The sequence below is a fragment of the Cupressus sempervirens genome, chromosome 11, assembly GCF_028749045.1.
Source record: "Cupressus sempervirens isolate cs-2001-9-10 chromosome 11, ASM2874904v1, whole genome shotgun sequence".
NCBI lineage: Eukaryota > Viridiplantae > Streptophyta > Pinopsida > Cupressales > Cupressaceae > Cupressus > Cupressus sempervirens.
In genome coordinates, this window is record NC_143128.1 from 525,491,968 (window position 1) to 525,512,160 (window position 20,193).

The 20,193-nt window shown below is 34.5% G+C and overlaps 1 protein-coding gene across 1 annotated transcript in view; it reads right to left on the reverse strand.

Annotated features, from left to right (window-relative positions):
• Positions 1–20,193, reverse strand: part of APC2 (anaphase-promoting complex/cyclosome 2) — a 189,713-nt gene that overhangs the window by 126,067 nt on the left and 43,453 nt on the right. Inside the window, exons 4-6 of the mRNA XM_089809653.1 lie at positions 16,210–16,523; positions 15,466–15,537; positions 14,900–15,150 (exon numbers count right to left, since the gene is read on the reverse strand). Coding sequence (XP_089665779.1) covers positions 14,900–15,150; positions 15,466–15,537; positions 16,210–16,523 — 637 coding nt within the window. The remainder of the gene's footprint in view (positions 1–14,899; positions 15,151–15,465; positions 15,538–16,209; positions 16,524–20,193) is intronic.

The window sequence follows — 20,193 nt, forward strand, 5'->3', positions numbered from 1 at the left end:
AAAGAGCATCAATAGATAATGCAATGAGATATGATTATAAAGAAAATGGCCGAAAGAACAAATGGCAGCGGTGCAATATTAGCAAAAACATTAAAAATGCGGCCAAATTATATCCTTGAAAAAAAGAGGGATATCAAAGGATCTTATTGCTTCCCCACTTAGAAAGACTTGTAATGAAGATAAGTCAGATAAGTGGAGGTAAGAAAGGTCTAATCAAATGCAAAATGAAGTAAATACATAATCAAAGTACAATCCACCTCATAGAAAGAATCTGGAATCACAATTCACCACTAGCCATGTTAATCCGTTATATGAGAACGAAAAGGATAAGGATCAAAATAACAATTTTAATAGGCATTTCAACAATAACCAACAGGCTTAGAATGCTGGACAACATACTAGAGGAATTCCGCAAAATAGTGGAAACATTAGACAACCTTATGGTATGAATCAAAATAATAACAATCAAAACATCCAAGGTTATATGGTGCAAAATCAGGGCATTAGGAATCAAGCAATAAGGCAGCCAATAACAATCGAAAGATATAGACAGCTTGATTTCGGTGGGATTAGAGGATATCCAAATCTAGTATCTAATGATTTAAGGAATGCTATTCCGAAATTTTCAAGAAATGGGACAGAATCTACTGAGTGGCATATGATTAATTTGAAAAATGTAATCGAAGAATTTGAAGAAGATCATGAGGATGTATTCATGAAACTTTTCACGCAATCATTAACTGAAGATGCTACAGAGTGGTATAGAAGTTTGTTGGATGGATCTATTTCTGGATGGTGCGATTTTTCTTATCAGTTTATTAAGCAATTTGGTGATCACAATGACACATCTTTTGCATCACATGAATTGACAAGTATTAAGAAGAATACAAATAAATCAGTATTGGAATTTAATAAAAGATTTAACAAAGTTTTAAATAGGATCCCTAGAGAGAATAGATCAATGGATTCATTTCTAATTGATTTCTACTTAAGAGCATTTGATAGTAAAACTCAATATGAAATAAGATTTCAAAAATCCTCTTCACTGCCACAAGCTTTCAAAGTTGCTATGACGATTGAAAATGATAGGAAAGCAGCAGGCAGAATCAACAAAAGGGATGACCAAAAATTATATAATCCTAAAAACCCTAAGAAGGATGAATTAAAAGCGATCATGGACATGCTCAAAGATATGAAAGTTAAACAAAATAGAAATGAAAAACCATCATTCCATAGAAATGACAAGGTGAGACTTCAGAACATGCCTTACAATACAAATTGGAAGGATGGGAAACCAGAAAGACCAAATTATGTTAAGGACACCCCTGATCCTTTAAAGAAAATCAACATTGTTGATGATGGGCCATGGTGTGATGTTTGTAGGCTGCCCCATGATCCTAAATATTGCATTGTTGCACAATCTGTTTTTGAGAAGGAAAATCAGGAAGGTGAAAAAAAGCTTGTGGTTAATGCCATATCATCAGAACCATTATGGTGTAAAGATGAGGATGATTCTACAGACGAAGACCAAAATTCTGATTATCACTACAGAGGTTTTAATCAGCAACATTGTATCCAGCAGGTGCTTTTAGATGAGGAAGATATACCTATTTTACGGAGATTGACAACAGAAGAAAGGAAAGTTTATACTATTTCATCTGTAGAACATGTTAAACACATCTATCAAAAAAGAAATAAAGACAACACTGCTGATCAAGGTAATCCTACTGGTATATTTGCAAAAAATCAGCAACAAATAGAAACATCTGAAAAAATCTGGTAATCAAGCTCAGGCTAAGCAAAAAGAAAATAATCAATCTTCTAAGCTAACCAAACAGCCGGTCACACACAATAATGTAAGCAAATATCTAACTGTAATAATTTTATGAATCATGCATTGTCTCAGTTGAAAATTATTGTTCCTCTAATGGAAATGATGAAATTTCCTAATTACAGGGAGGAAACTTTGAAGATATTATCTAGCATAGAAGATATTAGTAATAAAAATTATGCAAGAAATAATGAAGAACCGCCTATTGTGTATCTAGGAACAGCATTGAATAAAAATTCAAATCAACTAGACCCATTTTATCTAACATTGCTGATAAATAATAAATTGATAAAGATTGGTAAGCAAATATTTGATAGTCATAATAATAAGTTAATATCATGTCTGTTAATGTAATGAAAGAAATAGGTCTCAAAATAGATACTCTTTTTGACAAATGCTATGCTATGAATAATAGATCTGTGCCAATAGTTGGAATTATTAAAAATGTTGAATTTTGTTTTCCATCATTTCCACATATATCATACAAGACTGACATCACTGTAGTTGAGATTTCAACGAATTATGGCATGTTGTTATCTAGACAGTGGTCGAATTTGGTTGGTGGTCATGTACAGCTAGATTTGTCTTATGCTACTATACCAATAGGGGGCAAAGAAATCAGAATTGAGAGGGAACCCCAGTCGTATTACCTAGTTGAGGATTACATTCCGGATCCTGAGTTCAACTTTTACCATTCTGATATGGATAATTTCCAAGTAAGTATAACTAAACCTGCCTCAAAAGTTATTAATCCAATTTCAATACATGCAAAAGAAGATTGTAATGACATTTGGCAGATGTTCTTTGACGGTGCTTGTACTAAGTTAGGAAATGGGGCCGGTGTTATATTTATTTCGCCATCAAGTAAAAATTTTAAATTTTCTTTCCTATTAAACTTTGAGTGTGCTAACAATATTGTTGAATAGGAGGCTTTGATTATTGGTCTTGATGTTGCTAAGATTTATGGGATTAAATTACTCACTGTTTTAGGGGACTCAAATTTGATTGTTTCCCAAATTAGGCATAAGTTTTCAACTAGGAAGCCAAGATTAAAACAGTATTGTAATTATGTAAGGGATTTGTTAGAATTTTTTGATGTTTTTTCTATAAAATGGATTGATAGGTCAGCCAACTACTTGGCCGATATAATGGCCAACCTTGTTGTTAGAGAAATTGATTTTCCATTTGATGAGGTTATTCAAGTAGAAATGAAAAATAGACCTTCAATACCAAATAATGTACAAAATTGGCAGGTCTTTGAAGATGACAAAGCTATTATTAGGTTTTTAACTTGTTAGAAGGATTATGAAAATCAGTTCATTGATTGGAACGGGTGTGTGGAAGAAGAGGATGGCAAGTAAATGCTATTTGGAAAAGAAATAGTTCAATCAAAAACAAACAAAATACTTAAGGGTCTAGTAGCCTTAGAAAGAATCTTTGATGAAAGAGAAAGTGCAAAGCCTAGCAAATCCACTAAAATCCAAAACAATATTGAGAAAATAAACTTAGGAAGTGAAAATTCTCCCAAAAAAGTTTATATAGGGAAGAAATTATCATCCAAGATTAGGGCTGAGTTGATCTCTTTATTAAGGAAGTACAGGTATGTTTTTTCTTGGAGTTATGAACTTAAAGTTTATAGGGAAGACTTTTTTCAACATGAAATACCATTAAAACCTTATGCTAAACCTTTTAGGCAAAGACAACGCCCAATCAATCCGACTCTAGCCCCAAAGATGAAAGATGAACTCATTAAGTTAAGAGATGCCAGAATCATTAAACCTATTAGGCACTCTACATGGGTTTCAAATTTAGTATCAGTAAGAAAGAAGAACGGCAATATTCGATTATGTATAGATTTCAGGAATTTGAACATATCTAATCTAAAGGATAATTATGCATTACCCAATATGGAGATCTTACTGCAAAAGGTAATTGGTAATGAACTATTATCCATGATGGACAGAGTTTTGGGCTATAATCAAGTTAAAGTTAAAGAGTTCAAACAGTATAAGACTGCTTTCACAACTCCTTGGGGTACGTACGTTAATGTTAGGATGCCTTTTGGGTTAACAAATGTAGGAGCTACTTTTAAAAGGGCAATGGATGTCGCCTTCGATGGACTAATTGATTTTATTATGGTAGTTTATCAAGATAACCTCACTGTCTATTCTAAAAAAGCAGAAGATCATTGTAAACATTTGGAGAAAATTTTCATAAGAGCCCTTGAATTCAAAGTTTCCTTAAACCCTGAAAAGTGTCATTTTGGAATTACTAAAGGGAGACTATTAGGTCATATTTTCTCTAAGGAGGGGGTAAGAATAGATACAGAAAGGGTAGCAACCATTAATAATATTCAGATGCCTAAAACAACTAAAGGTATCCAATCATTCTTTGGGCAAATTAATTTCGTGAGAAGATTTGTTTCAAATTTTGCTTAGATTATTAAACCTATCGCTAAAATGCTTATGAAGGGAGCAAAGATAGCATGGGATAATGAAGTTGTAGGATCTTTTACTAAGATAAAGAAAGCAATAAAGGAAGCTCCAGTTCTTAAATCCCCCGACTTTAAAAAACCTTTTCAAATATTCTCGTTTGCTTCTTATCATACTATAGTCGTTGTTATGTTACAAAAGAATAATGAGGGGCATGAGTAGCCAATTGCATTCTTTAGCAAGAGTTTACAAGCTATTGAACTTAATTACAATATAAATGAAAAGCAAGCTTATGCTCTTGTTAAAGCAGTTAAATCTTTTCGACCCTATTTGGTTGGAGCTGAAGTCATTGCTTATGTGCCTAACGTTGTCATTAAAGATATATTTAGACAATCTGAAACTATCGTAAGACGATGTCATTGGATAAATCAAATTCAGGAATTTAATATAGATATTCAAATGACCAAATTAGTTAGAGGGCAAGGATTGGCTAAACTTATGGCTAAATCAAATTTCAAGGCTGTATAGGTAAATCAGATTATTGACGATCATACTAAGGTTAGTACTGGGAGATGTCCTTGGTATACTGATATAGTTTACTATTTACAACATACAAAGTGTAGAGATGATTTAAGTGACAATCAAAAAAGAACTACTAAATTACAGGCTACTAAATATATCCTAATTTAGGGAGATCTATATTGGAAAAATCATGATGGAATTTTACTTTTTTGTTTGGATATTGCTGAATCTGCAATTATTCTTAGAGAGATGCATGAAGGAGTTTGTGGCAGTCATTTTTCAGCTAGGACCATAGCGCATAAAATATTGCGAGCAGGTTACTATTGGTCCCATCTTTTTAAAGATTGTCATTCTTATGTGTGAAAGTGCGAGGCTTGTCAAAAATTCTCTGGTAAGTTGAAATATGATGGTGCCCTTCCCTTAAGAACATTACAGGCACAAGAGCCTTTCCAAATGTGGGGAATTGATTTTATTGGGGAAATCAGTGATAAGTCAAGTGGAGGACACAATTGGATTCTAGTGGCTACTGATTACTTTACCAACTGGGTAGAGGCTATACCTACTTGACAGTCTAAGAGTAAAATAGTAATTAAATTTCTTACTGAGAACATCTTAACTAGATTTGGAGTTCCTCAAAAGATTATAGCAGACAACAGTATGTGTTTTAGATCTAATGAGATTGCTGATTTTTGTAGGAAATATGGAATAACTGTATCGTACTCATCTCCGTATCATCCCCAAGACAATGGACAAGCTAAGTCTAGTAACAAAAACATCTTGAAGAATATCAGAAGGATGTTGGATAATAACAAGCGTGCTTGGGATTCGAAGCTGAATTTAGCAATGTGTGCAGACAGAATCACGGTGAAAAAATCTACCGATTTCTCTCCTTTTAACTTGGTTTATGGCTTCCTTTAAATAATTTATTGCCTGTTTACAAATTTGTTACTGAGGAGCAATTAGAGGATATTAATTTCATGGAAAATAGATTAAACACACTAATTGAGCTTGATGAGATAAGAAGGCTGGCACAGGAACAGAATATTAATAAGCAGCAACAAGTTAAATTTCTTCATGACAAGAAAACTTTAAACCAATCTTTTAAGGTAGGTGATTGGGTTCTAAAATGGAACGCAAAAGATCAAGACAAAGGAAAACATGATAAGTTCAAGGTTTTATGGCTAGGACCATTTATTATCCTTGAAAAGGTTGGGGAGCACTCTTATTTTTTGCAGGATACAAATGGTTGCATGCAGGATTTTCTAGTCCATGGACAATACCTTAAGCCATTCTTACAATGAGCATAAAAAGGGAGTTCTTTTTCCTTTCTTTATAGTATTCTTATTTTTCTTTTTAGATTTTTATTAGTATTATTTCACGAACTGATTACTCCTTACGTTTTGGCAGGTCTACTCCTCCAGAGATAACTGAGGTTCTCACTATGCCCACAAGGAGAATATGTCCCCGGCAAGAGCCACTGATGGAGCCCATTTTTGGCCAATTCATCATCAAGAATTTTCACCAAACATGTTAAATATTGGACATCTAAATTTTCAATCTAGTGTTGATCTCCAACATGAATTTTGGAATGATTGCCTTTGCTGAGAAGCTGAACTTTTTCTGTTTTGTTACACATTTCTGATTTGTTCACAGAGGAACACAATTTGCACAAATATGAAGCGCAAGCTATTTTCAAGGTCATGTGATATCCTAAGTTCGACAACAATTGAATGGGCTGTTAAATACCTTCAGAATTTCTGAAAATATGTGACAGTTGATATTCTTCATCAAGCCAAACTACTAATGATAGCATTTGCAGATTTAAGACTAAGAATGCAATCTTATCTAACATTAGGGAGGTCTGTGAAGTTTTCAGGAAGATATGTGATCCTAGGACCATACATTTTATCCTAATGGGTTCAGGCCAATCTCAATGATCTATGATAGCAAGCAGTAATTATGAATGTCCACTCCAAATATCCAGTATCAATGATTCTTAATGTTCTTTGTTAAATGACCATTCGTTGTCACTTTGCAACAATATATGGAAGATTTGTTTATGTTTGGCCTAGAGATTGTTGTTATTGCTAAACAGAAAATATATTTTTCTCAGCCAAATGATATTAAGGAAGAGGCAATACGATTACAAAAGAAGACAGAGTTTAATCTCATCAACTCCAACATTAGCAAGTCTATTTTATTCTCACTGCATTAGTATACACATCTGTAGCAGAATGAAAACATTTAACATAAGGACACTATCTTCACCGTCAAGGAATACTCTGATTTAGCGGAAGGATGAATACATACATGCCATGAATCTCAAAATATAGTGAGAGATACAAGGAATTGATAACTATGATTTCCTACAACCCGTGTGAGAAAGACTTAGCCTATCTGTATCTCAAACAAATGATCTGGACGACAGGAGTTCCAGATTTCATTCAAGTCAGTCATGTTGGAAATAAATACTTTAAGCCTTGTTGCATTTCAATGGTCTGGAGACTATTATAGGCGATGTCGTCTATGCAAATGAGAGGCCTGAATACATGAACGAGAAGGAATACCACTTCTTTTCAATATGCAATGATTTGCAGCAACTTATTTGTTAAAGTTAATCTTCGAGGCAATGAAATGGCTACGCGCTTGAGCAATGAAATTTGCATCGATGATGAATATTTCATATCGCTAATATATGGTATCTCTGTGCAAGTTCTGGAGAGGTTTACAAGAGCAGGACATTCACGCTAGGATACGAGGAGTCTACCAAAATGCACTAACGGCAAGAGGATATAGACTATTGAATATAACGGAGTCCCAGGAGCCCACGTAGATTCAAAGCATGATGTTTGCAGAAAAGGTAGAGATCGAATCAAGATACGCGTAGAAGGATGAGCAAACCACAAGTCTATAGATGTGCCCACGGGATTGAAGAAAATGGTCTTTGGCTTTATAAGCCATAGAATACATTAACCATTGATTAGTGCTCAAAATAATTCAAATCATAAATATTGATTAGTTAATTTTGAAAAGGTGCAAGGTTTGGTTGAGTAACCGATGCCTTTTAGTTCTCTATAAATATGTCATATGAAAGATCAAACAGACTACCATTCAAAATACTTCCAAAATGCTGTTGACATTCTGAAGCATATATTATTTAATTTCTCTTTTGAAAAGGATTGAAGTTGAACTAAGCTCCTAGACATTGAGATTATTGGGCATACATTTCAAATACAGTAAGAGATTGTGTTGAGTGGAGCATTAACATTTGGGTGTCTTCAACATAAAAAAAATTGCAGTATAATTAGTAAGAATCTTATTTGCTCTAGAGTTAAATATTATATAGTTCGTCCTTTGTGATCATTTTATTCTTTATTTATTAACAATTCATTATCACAATAAGTAGATAAAATTCTTTGCTGCTATTTAAATCTGACAAATACAAATATCTTGAAATATTATTGCTCTTCTTATTTGTATCTATTTTGTCCGTATAAGGGTTAAAACATTATAGACTAGTTTAAATACGCATAAAAAGAAACAATTTGATGCATTGTGATAACTGAACTGTTTATAGATACAATATACCTAATATCATAAAGTTGTATGTGAGAATATATACTTTTGACTCTATTGCCCATTTAAAATTCGGCACTGATCATTAAACCGTTCATATTTCTCAATCTATATGCTAGCAATTTTCTAATCTTTTAATTTGAAGGGTTTGATATTTATTTGTTCTAGTAATTCATTTTAAACTTTTCTTTCAGCAATTCACAACTCTACTAAAGTAATCAAAATTCAAAGATTAATATTCACCATTCGTAATCCAAAAGTTTTTCCTTAGAATCTTGCCATTTAAGGAGATTGTCTTTGCATTATATCTATTCGCTATAAAACATCTTGGATCCAAGTTTTGTTATCCAGGATCAGGTGTACAAGCCTTGATTTTGCAAAGCCAAAAGCGCAGAGGATCTAAATCAAATTGATTAATCCTATCAAGATGGCCATAACCAATTAGAATTCCTAGCATCGAGCAGGCAAGGCTCGTAGGATTCTAATCAACGATTTTGATAACCAATAGGTCCCACGACAATCTCAGAAGGAATCCACCATGTTGATGTTGTGTCACTTGGATCACAAACCTTCTACTCAACTATTGATTCTATGTTTCACCATGCTCCCAAAAAGCTTGCCAAAAAGAGGATTGACCATGATAGTGTGATAACTAAATGGGTTATTGATATCCCCAGTCTTAAAAAGAGGGACAGCCACACTACTAGATCAACTAGAAAACCATCCCGAATGGCTTTGTTGAAGATTACTTTTATGTGAGTGGCAAGAAGATCAACTACCCACTTTAAAAATCCACCCTGAAGCCCATCCATGTCACTGGCCTTATGACTTGCCAATTTTTTTATTCTTGGTTTGATGTCATCCACCATTAGAACATTTCATCAACGCATTTCCAATGGGAGGAGAGTTCTTCTCATGTGTTTGCTCATAAAGTAGCTTTGCATATTCTCAATATTCTTTTCTCTTTGTTTTAGTTCCTTACAAAAGTCTTTAAGATTGTGTTTGCCAAGATATACTAACTCCCTCCTTGCATTAACATGTTCTTTTTTTGCTTGGATCAATTTTTGGTATATCTTCGTCCTTTTTTAGCTCGGATTTTTCTCTTTTATAGATCTCTTGGCTGCCTTACAATGTTCATTGTGTCATGTCCCCAAATTTTAATGTAATAATTAAATTTAATTAATTAATTAATTGGTCCCAAAATTTAAATAATATAATAAAAGGACCTTTAATTAGTTACTTTAATTTATTAATATGGGACCCAAGTTAATAATATTTGTATTCGTGGTTCCGATTGATTTAGTATACCTCGAATTGTTTCCGTAGGTGTAGCTATCGGCTATCTTTGTACACCCTCGAAAAGGTTTTCCTCGATGGATATTTAAGCACAACTTGTAGGTAGCCGTCGGTATGCATTTTGGATTATTTCTTTGTACTGTGAATTCCCGTTGGGATTCTCTATTGTTCACCATTTCGGAAGTGAAATATCTTCCCTACTTGGCTTGTTTGGTTTTGGTGGGATTCAACCCTCACCCTATTCCATTGCATATAATACTTCGCTTGGATCTGGCAAATCAGAGCACCATCTTTTGGCAATTATTAATTGAAGAATTATTCGTGCTCAATCTCTTGTTTGGCTTTATTTCATGAATTTGAATCTATAAGTTTTTATTGCATGATTGAATCCACCTTCTATCCGTCGTCGAGTTTGTATTCGTCACCATCGTGTCCATCATCAATGTCGAGTCCATGTCCGTCGTCGAGTTCGTGTTAATCACCGTTGTTGTGTCTGTCACTATCGTGTCCATGTCCATCACCGACGTCGAGTTTGTGTCCGTCGTCGAATTCGTGTCTGTCATCGTCATGTCCGTCACCGATGCCGAGTTTGTGTCTGTCATCGAGTCCATGTCCGTCACCGTCATGTCCATCACCGACGCGGAGTCTGTGTCCATCATCGAGTTCATGTCTGTCACCATCGTTGTATCTGTCACTGTCGTGTCTGTCACCGATGCTAAGTCCATGTCAATCGTTGAGTTCGTGTCCGTCACCGATGCTAAGTCCATGTCAATCGTTGTCACCGTCATTGTGTCTACTGTTGTCACCATTGCCATATCCGTCATCATCATTGTGTCCATTGTCATCACCGTCATCTTGTCCGTTGCCATGTCCGACATCGCCATCATCGTCATGTATGTCATCTTCATTGTGTCCGTTGTCATCACCACAGTCGTGTCTATTGCCAAGTTCATCATCATGTTCATCACCGTCATTGCGTCTGTCAATGTCGTTTTGTACGTCACCAACGTCAAGTCTGTATCCGTCATCAAGTGTGTATCTATCGCCATAGTGGTGTCCGTTGACGATGTCAAGGCTACCTCCATCATCATTGCGTATCTATCATTGTGGTTGCCTCGATCGCAATAGCTACGTTTGTCGCCATTGAGACATTGCTCATTGTCGAGGCTTCAACTGGGGTTCTGTGTGCTATTGAGGTTTTTTCTCCAGCTAAAATTTTGTTTGCCACCAAAGTTTTCTCCGTTGAGGTTTTTTCTACCAAGGTTCACTTTACTAAGGTAATCTTTGCTGAGGCTCCCATCATCACGGCACCCTTCACCGAAGCTTCCGTCGCCAAGGTACTCACAGTCGAGCCCCCCTTCGTCGACATTCTCACCACTAAAGCTCTCTCCATCAAGGTATCATCCATTAGGAATATAATAGTGGTCGTTGTGATTATGTCAATGACTAAGTTTGCGCCAGCATCAGTGTCTGTGCGCATGACCATACCCAAAGAGATTTTTGAACATAATAATGTGAAAGATTTCATCAATTTGTGTCATTGGGATCCTGTTGAAGGCTACGAAAATGTTTATATCAAAGTGGCGCATCAGATGCTTAACGACAATGTGGTGCAAGGGAGGTTTGATGACAATTCACTCATTTCACCTACGTGTTTGGTTTGGGATCCTGGTGACTTAAGATACGACAATATTTATATCAGATGGCGTAGCGAAAGTTTCATGGCAATGTAATGCTGCAGAGAATTGATGTCATTTCACTTGTCTTGCCTGGGCATTTGATTTGGGACCCTGGAGCTATTGGTGTTTCGTCTGACAACGGATTGCTTGAGGACAAGCAATCTTTGGGAAGCGAACATTTCTCATGTCCCCAAATTTTAATGTAATAATTAAATTTAATTAATTAATTAATTGGTCCTAATGATATTTAGAGCCAGAGGAGCCATTGTAGATTGATGAGAATCAAAATGTTGCAACTTCAGGGTTGATTGCCGTTTGTTCGAAAAATCTTGACCATAAGGAGTCTAGTAGTTTTGGTGATGAGGAGTTTTCCTTGAGCAATGATTAGAGGCATCCTTTCACTACGTTGGCGTTTTACTTATTTTGATATTATGTTACTCATTGTAATCATCTTTATGATATTTTTTATATAAAAGAAATCTTCCATTCGCTGATTCAACAATTTTATTTGTCAAATCGTAAAAAACAATATTTATGCAATGTTCAAGTATTGAGTATTTTCAATTTCGTATTTCATTTCTTATACATCTTTTCATAACTAGCATTTTAAGTGCTATAAATATAGTATATAGTAAATATAGCACCCCACCATCCCCAAACTTAGGTCCTTTGTCTCCTCATCCACAAAACCCATCCCGACAACGGGAGGTGGAACACTTGGTGATCAATGTTTGATGATGTCCTTCACGCTGACTTGATTTTGGCTGATTGTTCTATTGGTTTCCTTTACCTTCTCATCACTATATGATGGATGTTGTAATAGTAATATTGATATGGATAGCCTTCATATATGAAGGATATACATGAGTGTGATTGAGATATATCGTTCACCCTTTTGGTATACTTACTCAATATTAACATGATGGTCAATGTGAAGTACTATACCTCTTCCTTGATCTTATGATCCTAAATCCTAACTTCTCATTTCTCGTTTTGTGCCCCTCAATGCCAACTAGGAAAAATGCCTTATTTAGAAGACTGCACAATTATCCTAGATACTTTTGATGCTTTATTAATTCTTCATGTAAATACTACTTGAACTCTTATTTGTTATGTAAAATTTTCTATTAAGTCTTTCCTAACTAATTTGAATACTCAAGGTATCTTGCCCTTGACATCATATGTAATTTATTATATTAGGTCAAAAATGTTTTTGAAGAAAAATAGAATAACAAACTTTGTTTTTGAAGAAAAATGGTAAAACCCAATCAGATCATTTTTGAGCAAAATATTATTAAAACCCATCAAAAAAAATTCAAGGGGAAAAATTATGAAAAGCCATCACATAATTTTGAGGAAAAAATTATAAACCCAACATATGTTTTTTTGAGGAACAATTTATTAAAAACCCAAAAATAATTTTGAGGAAAACATTATTAAAACCTAACAGATATTTTTTAAGGGAAAAATTATAAAAAACCCATCAAAGAAACCTTCATGAGGCAAAACACAAGACCTCGCATGGTAAAACAGCACATGCAAGAGCATGCAACTCACAAAAAGCACATAAAAGTACATGCAACCTTCGAAAATTGGAGACTTCTGCTCAAACCAAGAAATCACACACTCAAAACCCTCGACCAAGCTCGCGATTTTCAGCAAAAATCTTCAAAGATGGACCACAAAATTTTATAAAATACCTCGAACGATTTTCATTTTTAAATATCAAAAAACAAATTTCTGGAAAAAAATTCTAGATATCAAAAGAGGCTTGAATACGACTTTCTTAGTTGCAAAGCATTCTTGGTTCATTGACATCTTTGATGCAGATGTTTGCCAGTCAAGCATGGCTAGACTCAAGTTATTTCAAAAAGGATAGGGTGTTGTATGCATTGTCTTTGACAACCTATTTGAGCAAAGAGCTACAAAGATTATGGAGGTAGCTTCAAAACTTGAATATTTAATTGTTTTCTATTCAAGTCTTTCATTATTAATTTGTAACTTTGACATTTAGTATTTTGCAGTTTTCAATTGTAGGTGTTAGAGCCTTTGGTCAGAGTTCTCCACTTGGTAGATGGGGATCGAACCCCAATGGGGTATCCTTATGAGGCCACTGATAGGGCCAAGGATTATATCGAAGAATTCTACAAGGCTAGCCTCATATGTGATCCCATATGGGAAATCATTGACAAGTGTAACAATCACCTCCACCAACCCATTCATACACTAAGATACTTCCTCAACCCTTATTTTTTCTTCTTGGATTCCTACTCAAATCCAAATGCAGTAGTCATAGAGGGTCTCATTGCATGCATTCAGCGGATGACACCTGAGCTTGAGTTGAGGGACCTTATCATAGCCGAATTGGAAAATTACTTAGAAGCAAATGATAACCTACTCTCTTTGAAGTTGGCCAAGAGAAAAAAACCACTCAAACCCTAGGTATAATATTTGGAGTCTTTCACATGGATGGTAAGTAGATAAAAATTAAAATACATTTGTACTTTGCTTTCTAACTCTTCAATATTTTGTTTTGCAAATGTTTGGTGAAAAAATAGCAGTGGAAATAACCCAAATTTCCAAAATAAATCTCTTCAAATCTAATGTCAGCTTTCTAGTTCATCAAAATTGTGAGTGCAATTAGAGCTTGTTGAGGCCATCCACATGAAGAAGAGGTACAAGTTAGCTCGAAAACACCTCAATGACCATGGCTCTGTGCAATAATCTTTTATTACGCACAAGGAAGGTAGAGGAAACACCAGCTAGTCCAACTGGTTTGGATGATATAGATCCAAACTGTGATTGGTCATCACAAGAGCAGCCTTCATTAGCTACAAAGGATGAGATCTATAATTTGGTGAGACAAGCTATGGAGGGAGGTGGATTCGGATTCACACTAGATAACATTGAGGAAGATAAGGAGGTGGAGGACAATGATGAGGAATGATTGTCAGTATTAGCAACATCTACATCCAGGATGGAGGTCAAGCCATAGCCAGTCGAGTCCAGCAAGGAGGCATAGCCACAGTGAACTCCAAGGACTAGACCCTAAACCTCTCCCCTAGTTTTTACTACAGCTGCAAAGAGGAAGATGTAAACTACTTTAATGTATATTTTACTTATAGTTTTACAAAAACAACTTTCTATTTAGTTTTGGTTCAGACTGTGCGGCCACCAACAATTAACATTCCACATGAGGATGTTATTTTGTATCCAATTTTCATTTTAATTGATAAAACATATCTAGACTGCTTTTTTATTTTATATGCGCATTTAATGACTCTTTTGATGCATCTTGTCGAAATTTTTTTTAAAAAATTGAATTTCTTATTATATTTAAGTAAAATTTTAAGTTGCCAAGCTTTTCATTGACTTTTTTTAAGGTTGTGACGAGTTTTTGCATTTCGTGGGTTTTTCAGCTATGTTGTACAAGATGCACTTTTTATGCAAAAATAAAGAGAACATATGCAAAAGTCAAGGCAAGAAAGAAATAAATTCAAGAGTAACACTACAATAATTCAAGCCTCAAATAATGATAGTATGATACTATATATCTCACTCACCTCTCAGGATAGTCTATAATAATATCAAATAATTGATCAATTCGCAAATCTTGCAAAGTTTCATATGCAAAATATTCAAGTCTTAAATGCCATCTAGTAATTCTTTCTGATGTGATTTCTCTTCCATTGAACCACAATAAAGGACATGAAGCTAGAGGTGATGTGTGAGCAGATGAATCACTGTTCTTATCCTCATTGAATGGAGCACACAGGTAAGGTAGAATTATACGTAGAAATTGAAGAGGGACTGCCTGTACAATAACAAAAACATCTACAATCAACACCATAACAAGAGCAATAATTAGAAAAAACACACTCATGGCAGTAAGCAAAACAAAGTTACTAGACCTACAAAACAAGTTAGGATATGACGATGTAATCATACAGCTAATAGAAAAACCAAAATTATACAAATCATTAAAAACTTGAAATGAAATATTTAGATAATTAAGGCCCTGGAACACAGCATCAATAATTTATTGCTTACTTGAAAACCCAGATTGTGGTATGGGCATAGCTAACCAGCATACAATATTAGAAAGTAAAAGCAGCCTGAACACAAATACCTGAATCCATTTTCTAATGGGTTCCAGCACAGACGTCAGATGATCCTCCCTTGCTAAATAATGAACCTTTGTCTGCTCATTGAGTCACCAAATCAAGAATTAGTACTTATGACTCTGCAAACCTGGAAGTTGTTGCAGATATCCTTAAAATTCATAACCAAGAATAGAACACATACAACTGAGATTTCTAGATATTTAGATTTCTAAGTTTCTTTCTCCACATAGCCTGTACACAATGCCACTATTTGGATAAAATGAATTCTAAATTCCTTTTTATTAGTCTGCAGGATTCTCGTCACCTGTCAAGGAATATACTGGCATCTCCCAAATATTATTAGAACACCAATCAAGACTAATAGACACCTTTTACCCCAAGACTACTCATACTAACGAATTGCTAACTTTAATGTATTAAGATGATATAAAGGATAGGCATAAAAAGAAATTGTATGAGTTGAATTTGTAATTTATATATAATCCTTAAAGGTAACTTTGAAAACAGATCTCTTATGCCTTATGTCAGACAAATTGTCAAATAGCATTACTGTTGGAATGGTGGCATATGGTGCATTCCATGTCCTTAACTGTTTCAACTGTCATAAAAGCTACATTTTGTTTTTCAGCACTTAATAGGCAGTACATACCTTTATAATACAAAAATTATCCATCAACAAAGTCTACAGGGTTGTTTTTGTGACAGAGATAAATCTCTACTTAAATCCTTTTAAGAAAATCTGAACTCACCTTTAAAAGAGAGAAGATAGCAGATGCATAGGCATCTTCAGTCATTGATGAGAATCCAAGCTCTCTGAGGTTATGCACAATACGGCCAACCTTTGAAATCCATGTCTTAGAAATTATTTCACTATATTCGCCACATGTTCCAGGTTCATTTGCATCATCCACCTCCATTTCATCTATCAAACCAGAAGAGCTATTTTGGATAGTTTCCATTTCGTTATCATCTATGCTACCCCTTTGATCTATTTCTTCTGTCTTCTTCTCTACAGCTGCTGTGAACTCTTCCAACCGTGCCTTGAAATACAAATGCAATACATCTGCAAAAAACTTAGCATAAATAACTCGTCGATTTTCATTCCATATTCTCATATCAATAGAACAAGCCCTGTCAAAATATCCAATGAAATAAAAAATATGAAGCATTTAAAAAATTTAGGAACTCTTTGTTAAGTATTCTTAAATTCTTAGAGATTTATTGAAATGAACCTAGCTTTATAACTTTCAAGTGCTCAAAATGAAAGCTTAAGGATATACAACCAAATAAATATGCGGTCCATTTCATGAATTTCACATAAAACCTGTCTCAGTTCAAGAAAAACATATCCAAGATCTTTAGCATCAACACCACCTAGAATAGTTTACTACTAATCTCTTTCTAACACAAGATGATTCCAGAAAGAAGTCAGTTAATGAATATGAGCCTTCTTCCAACAGAATTGTCGAGATCTTATCATTTGTGTACAAGATGGTTAATCCTAACAGAATATGCCAAACTATGTCAGCGACAAACAAGAAAAATAAAGGAATTGAATTTATTGATTTGCATTTATTCATGTCTTTTTCAGACATCGTTTTCCACTAATTATGGACTGTGGAATCCAAAAAACAATTAATTTAGACGATTCCCAGAAAATGCTTGATGATCATAAACTACATGTGAAAGAATTTTGACGTAGTTCGCAGACTTGGTCTTGGAGAGCATTCAGCAAGCTCAAAACTTTTGGCTCGACAAAAAACTTGGCAACTTAAAATGTACTAAGATATATTTAAAAATCACATTTTTTTTAAAAGTTCAATTACAAAATATAATATAAATCAAAAAGCCAAGGTTGGACTCGGATGGAAGTACTTGGGTACTTCGGGTATGGCTATGGCTATTTTTCAAAACAGGGGACGGGGGTACATGGGTACGTCAATTTGTTTTATATAATTTAATATTTGATAGAAAATCTGAAAGTATGAGTCATGGCAATGAGTTTTCAAGACAAGTACAGTGATAAAGTTTGCAGATGTAATGCATTGTTTTCAGTTTCAGATTTGCAATATGTTTGTAATAATAATATATGTTAAATGTGTGATAATCCCTAAAAGACAAGAATGTTGGCTGGATTTTTCAGAGGAAAAAATAAATAAATAAATGTTTAGAAACTATATTTCCTCAAATTATCATTAATATTTTAAATCAAAAATTGTTATTAATTTATATTCCCTTTACCCGTTAGCTTAATTATTTCCAAACATTAAAGAACAAGCATGCTTATTATAAACAAGGGGATAATCATTTCCAGAATTCTCATTACATTAAGGCCATAGAGATGGTGGGTAGTGAGAATGTGGTCCAGGTGATAACAGATAGTGCCAAAAATTGTAGGGTTGCAATTGCTTTGGTTAAGGGCCGATATGACCATATTTTTGGACACCATGCACCATACACTCCCTCAACTTAGCCATGCAACAAATTGGCATTCAAATAGATGGATGAAGGAAATATACCAAGATGGAGAGGAAATACAAATGTTTGTGATGAACCATCAATATTCAGATCATTCCCCAAATTTGAGTTGTTGAACGTAAATTATAACTACTAAATTTTATTTATTTATTTAATTTGAATAAATTTTATGTTATGCTCAATTATCAAATTCTTTATAACTTTGCTTAATATTTATTGATATATTTTTATTAACTTGCTTAGGTTGTTGAAACCCAATCTGCATCTTATGCTATTGTTATGAGATGACTTGTCAAGGTGTAAGGAGCATTGAGCCAAATGGTTATTTCTAACTAGTGGGGTATATGGAAGGTTTTGAATTCAGAGAGGGACTGAAAGGTCAAGGCATTGGTCTTGGATGATAGTTAGTAGGCTCGTGTGCAATTTGTATTAGATTTCACCGAGCCCATCATGACTATGCTTTGCTTTGTTGATATGGGTCTCCCTTGTTTGGAGGAAGTCTTTTATGGCATGGACACAAAGGTAAAGAAGGTAAAACTTGCCATGCAAATAGATGAGAATGACTCCATAGAATGTGAAGCCTTATGCAATAAGGTGGAAACAAGCATTCATCATCGTTGGGAAAGATGATTACCTCATTGCAGCTCCTTGCATATGTCCTATCTTTGAGGTACTATACAGAGAAAAAATACTTGCTATGTCAGATAGAGTAGCACCATATGCAAATGAAGTTGCTAGTGGGTGCTACAAAGCTTTAGCAAGACTCTTCCAAGATGATGAAATGCACAAAAAAGTTAGGACAGAACTTGACATATTTTCTTTGGGAGCAAAACTTAGTCCAAAAGTGGGCCCAGCCTCATTTTTTAATATTTTTTTTTTCTAAAGGCCCTAAACCCTAAAAACGACCCTCTAAATCACAATGCAAGTTCATTTACTATCTATAATCATGAATGTGTTGATTTTCTTTATAATCATGAAAATAGATTAATTATCAATGTCATTGATCAAGTATACTAGATTCATAGATGCATACTATGAAATGATTTAGTTTTAGAATTATGTATATTTCTCTTATTTTTTAGTGTGTATATATATATATATATATATATATGCACGAATCCTCCACGAATCATAATTGGGAAAATAAAAAATCCCCGAATTCACAGATCCGATTCCGTGCCCGAATCGGATTCTTGTCACGAATCGGCAACTAAGCTTTTGCATCATCAGTGGTATTGGTAAAAAAGAAGGATGGGATGATGCGCATGTGTGTGGACTACCGTGCACTAAAAACAAGACAATAAAAACAAATCCCATATTCCAAGGATCGATAAATTGTTGGATGAGTTGCATGGTGCAATTTATTTTTCTAAAATATATCTCTATTCCAGATACCATCAGATCTGCATGCAGGAAGAAGACATGGAGAAGACAGCTTTCCGTTGTCACTATGGACATTATGAGTTCATGGTCATGCCGTTCGGATTAACGAATGCACCAGCAACTCTTCAGTCTTGTATGAACCGCATCTTCAACAAACAATTGCGTAAGTACTTGCTAGTATTCTTTGATGGTATTCTTACTTACAACAAAACTTGGAATAACACTTGAGACACTTGAATGAAGTCCTAGGGGTCATGAAGGCTCAAATCCAAGTGTGAATTCGGAATGACAAAAATATTATACCTGGTGGAACTCAAATTTTTGGTCTCCATTTAAGCAATAATGTTGGAGATTTGATGAAGCCTTGCCATTGATCCATGTTAAGATGCTAAAGTGCATTGAGAAATTTGTCAAAGAGTATATGATTGTGTACGTGATGGATCATATTAGAGCCAATCAACTTAATTGTCTCATCTTAGTCAGTTGAGCCTTGAGATTCAAAGAGGAATATAGGTTGCATGTTAACAAGGTGCCAAGAATTCATATCTCATTTTCTAATCATTAAGAAGACTATGTATTTCAAGCGCAACATTAGATATCTCCTGCAATGATATGAATCAAATTTTGAAAGTGCACGACTCATAGTCATAATTCAGAAGACAATATTGTGAATGTTTCATGTGTTACAACTTGATAATTGAGAGTCCAGACAAAGGGATATGCAGTTAGATGCAGCCATGAAATCATATTGAGAAGATTGTTTTCAAAAGAGTTAAGTACAGATATCAACTGGAAGACTTTGCAGATCCAACAAGAAAAATATGAACAAGTATGTGATGTTATCTTTAGGAGCTGGCTGGATCAGTCAATTG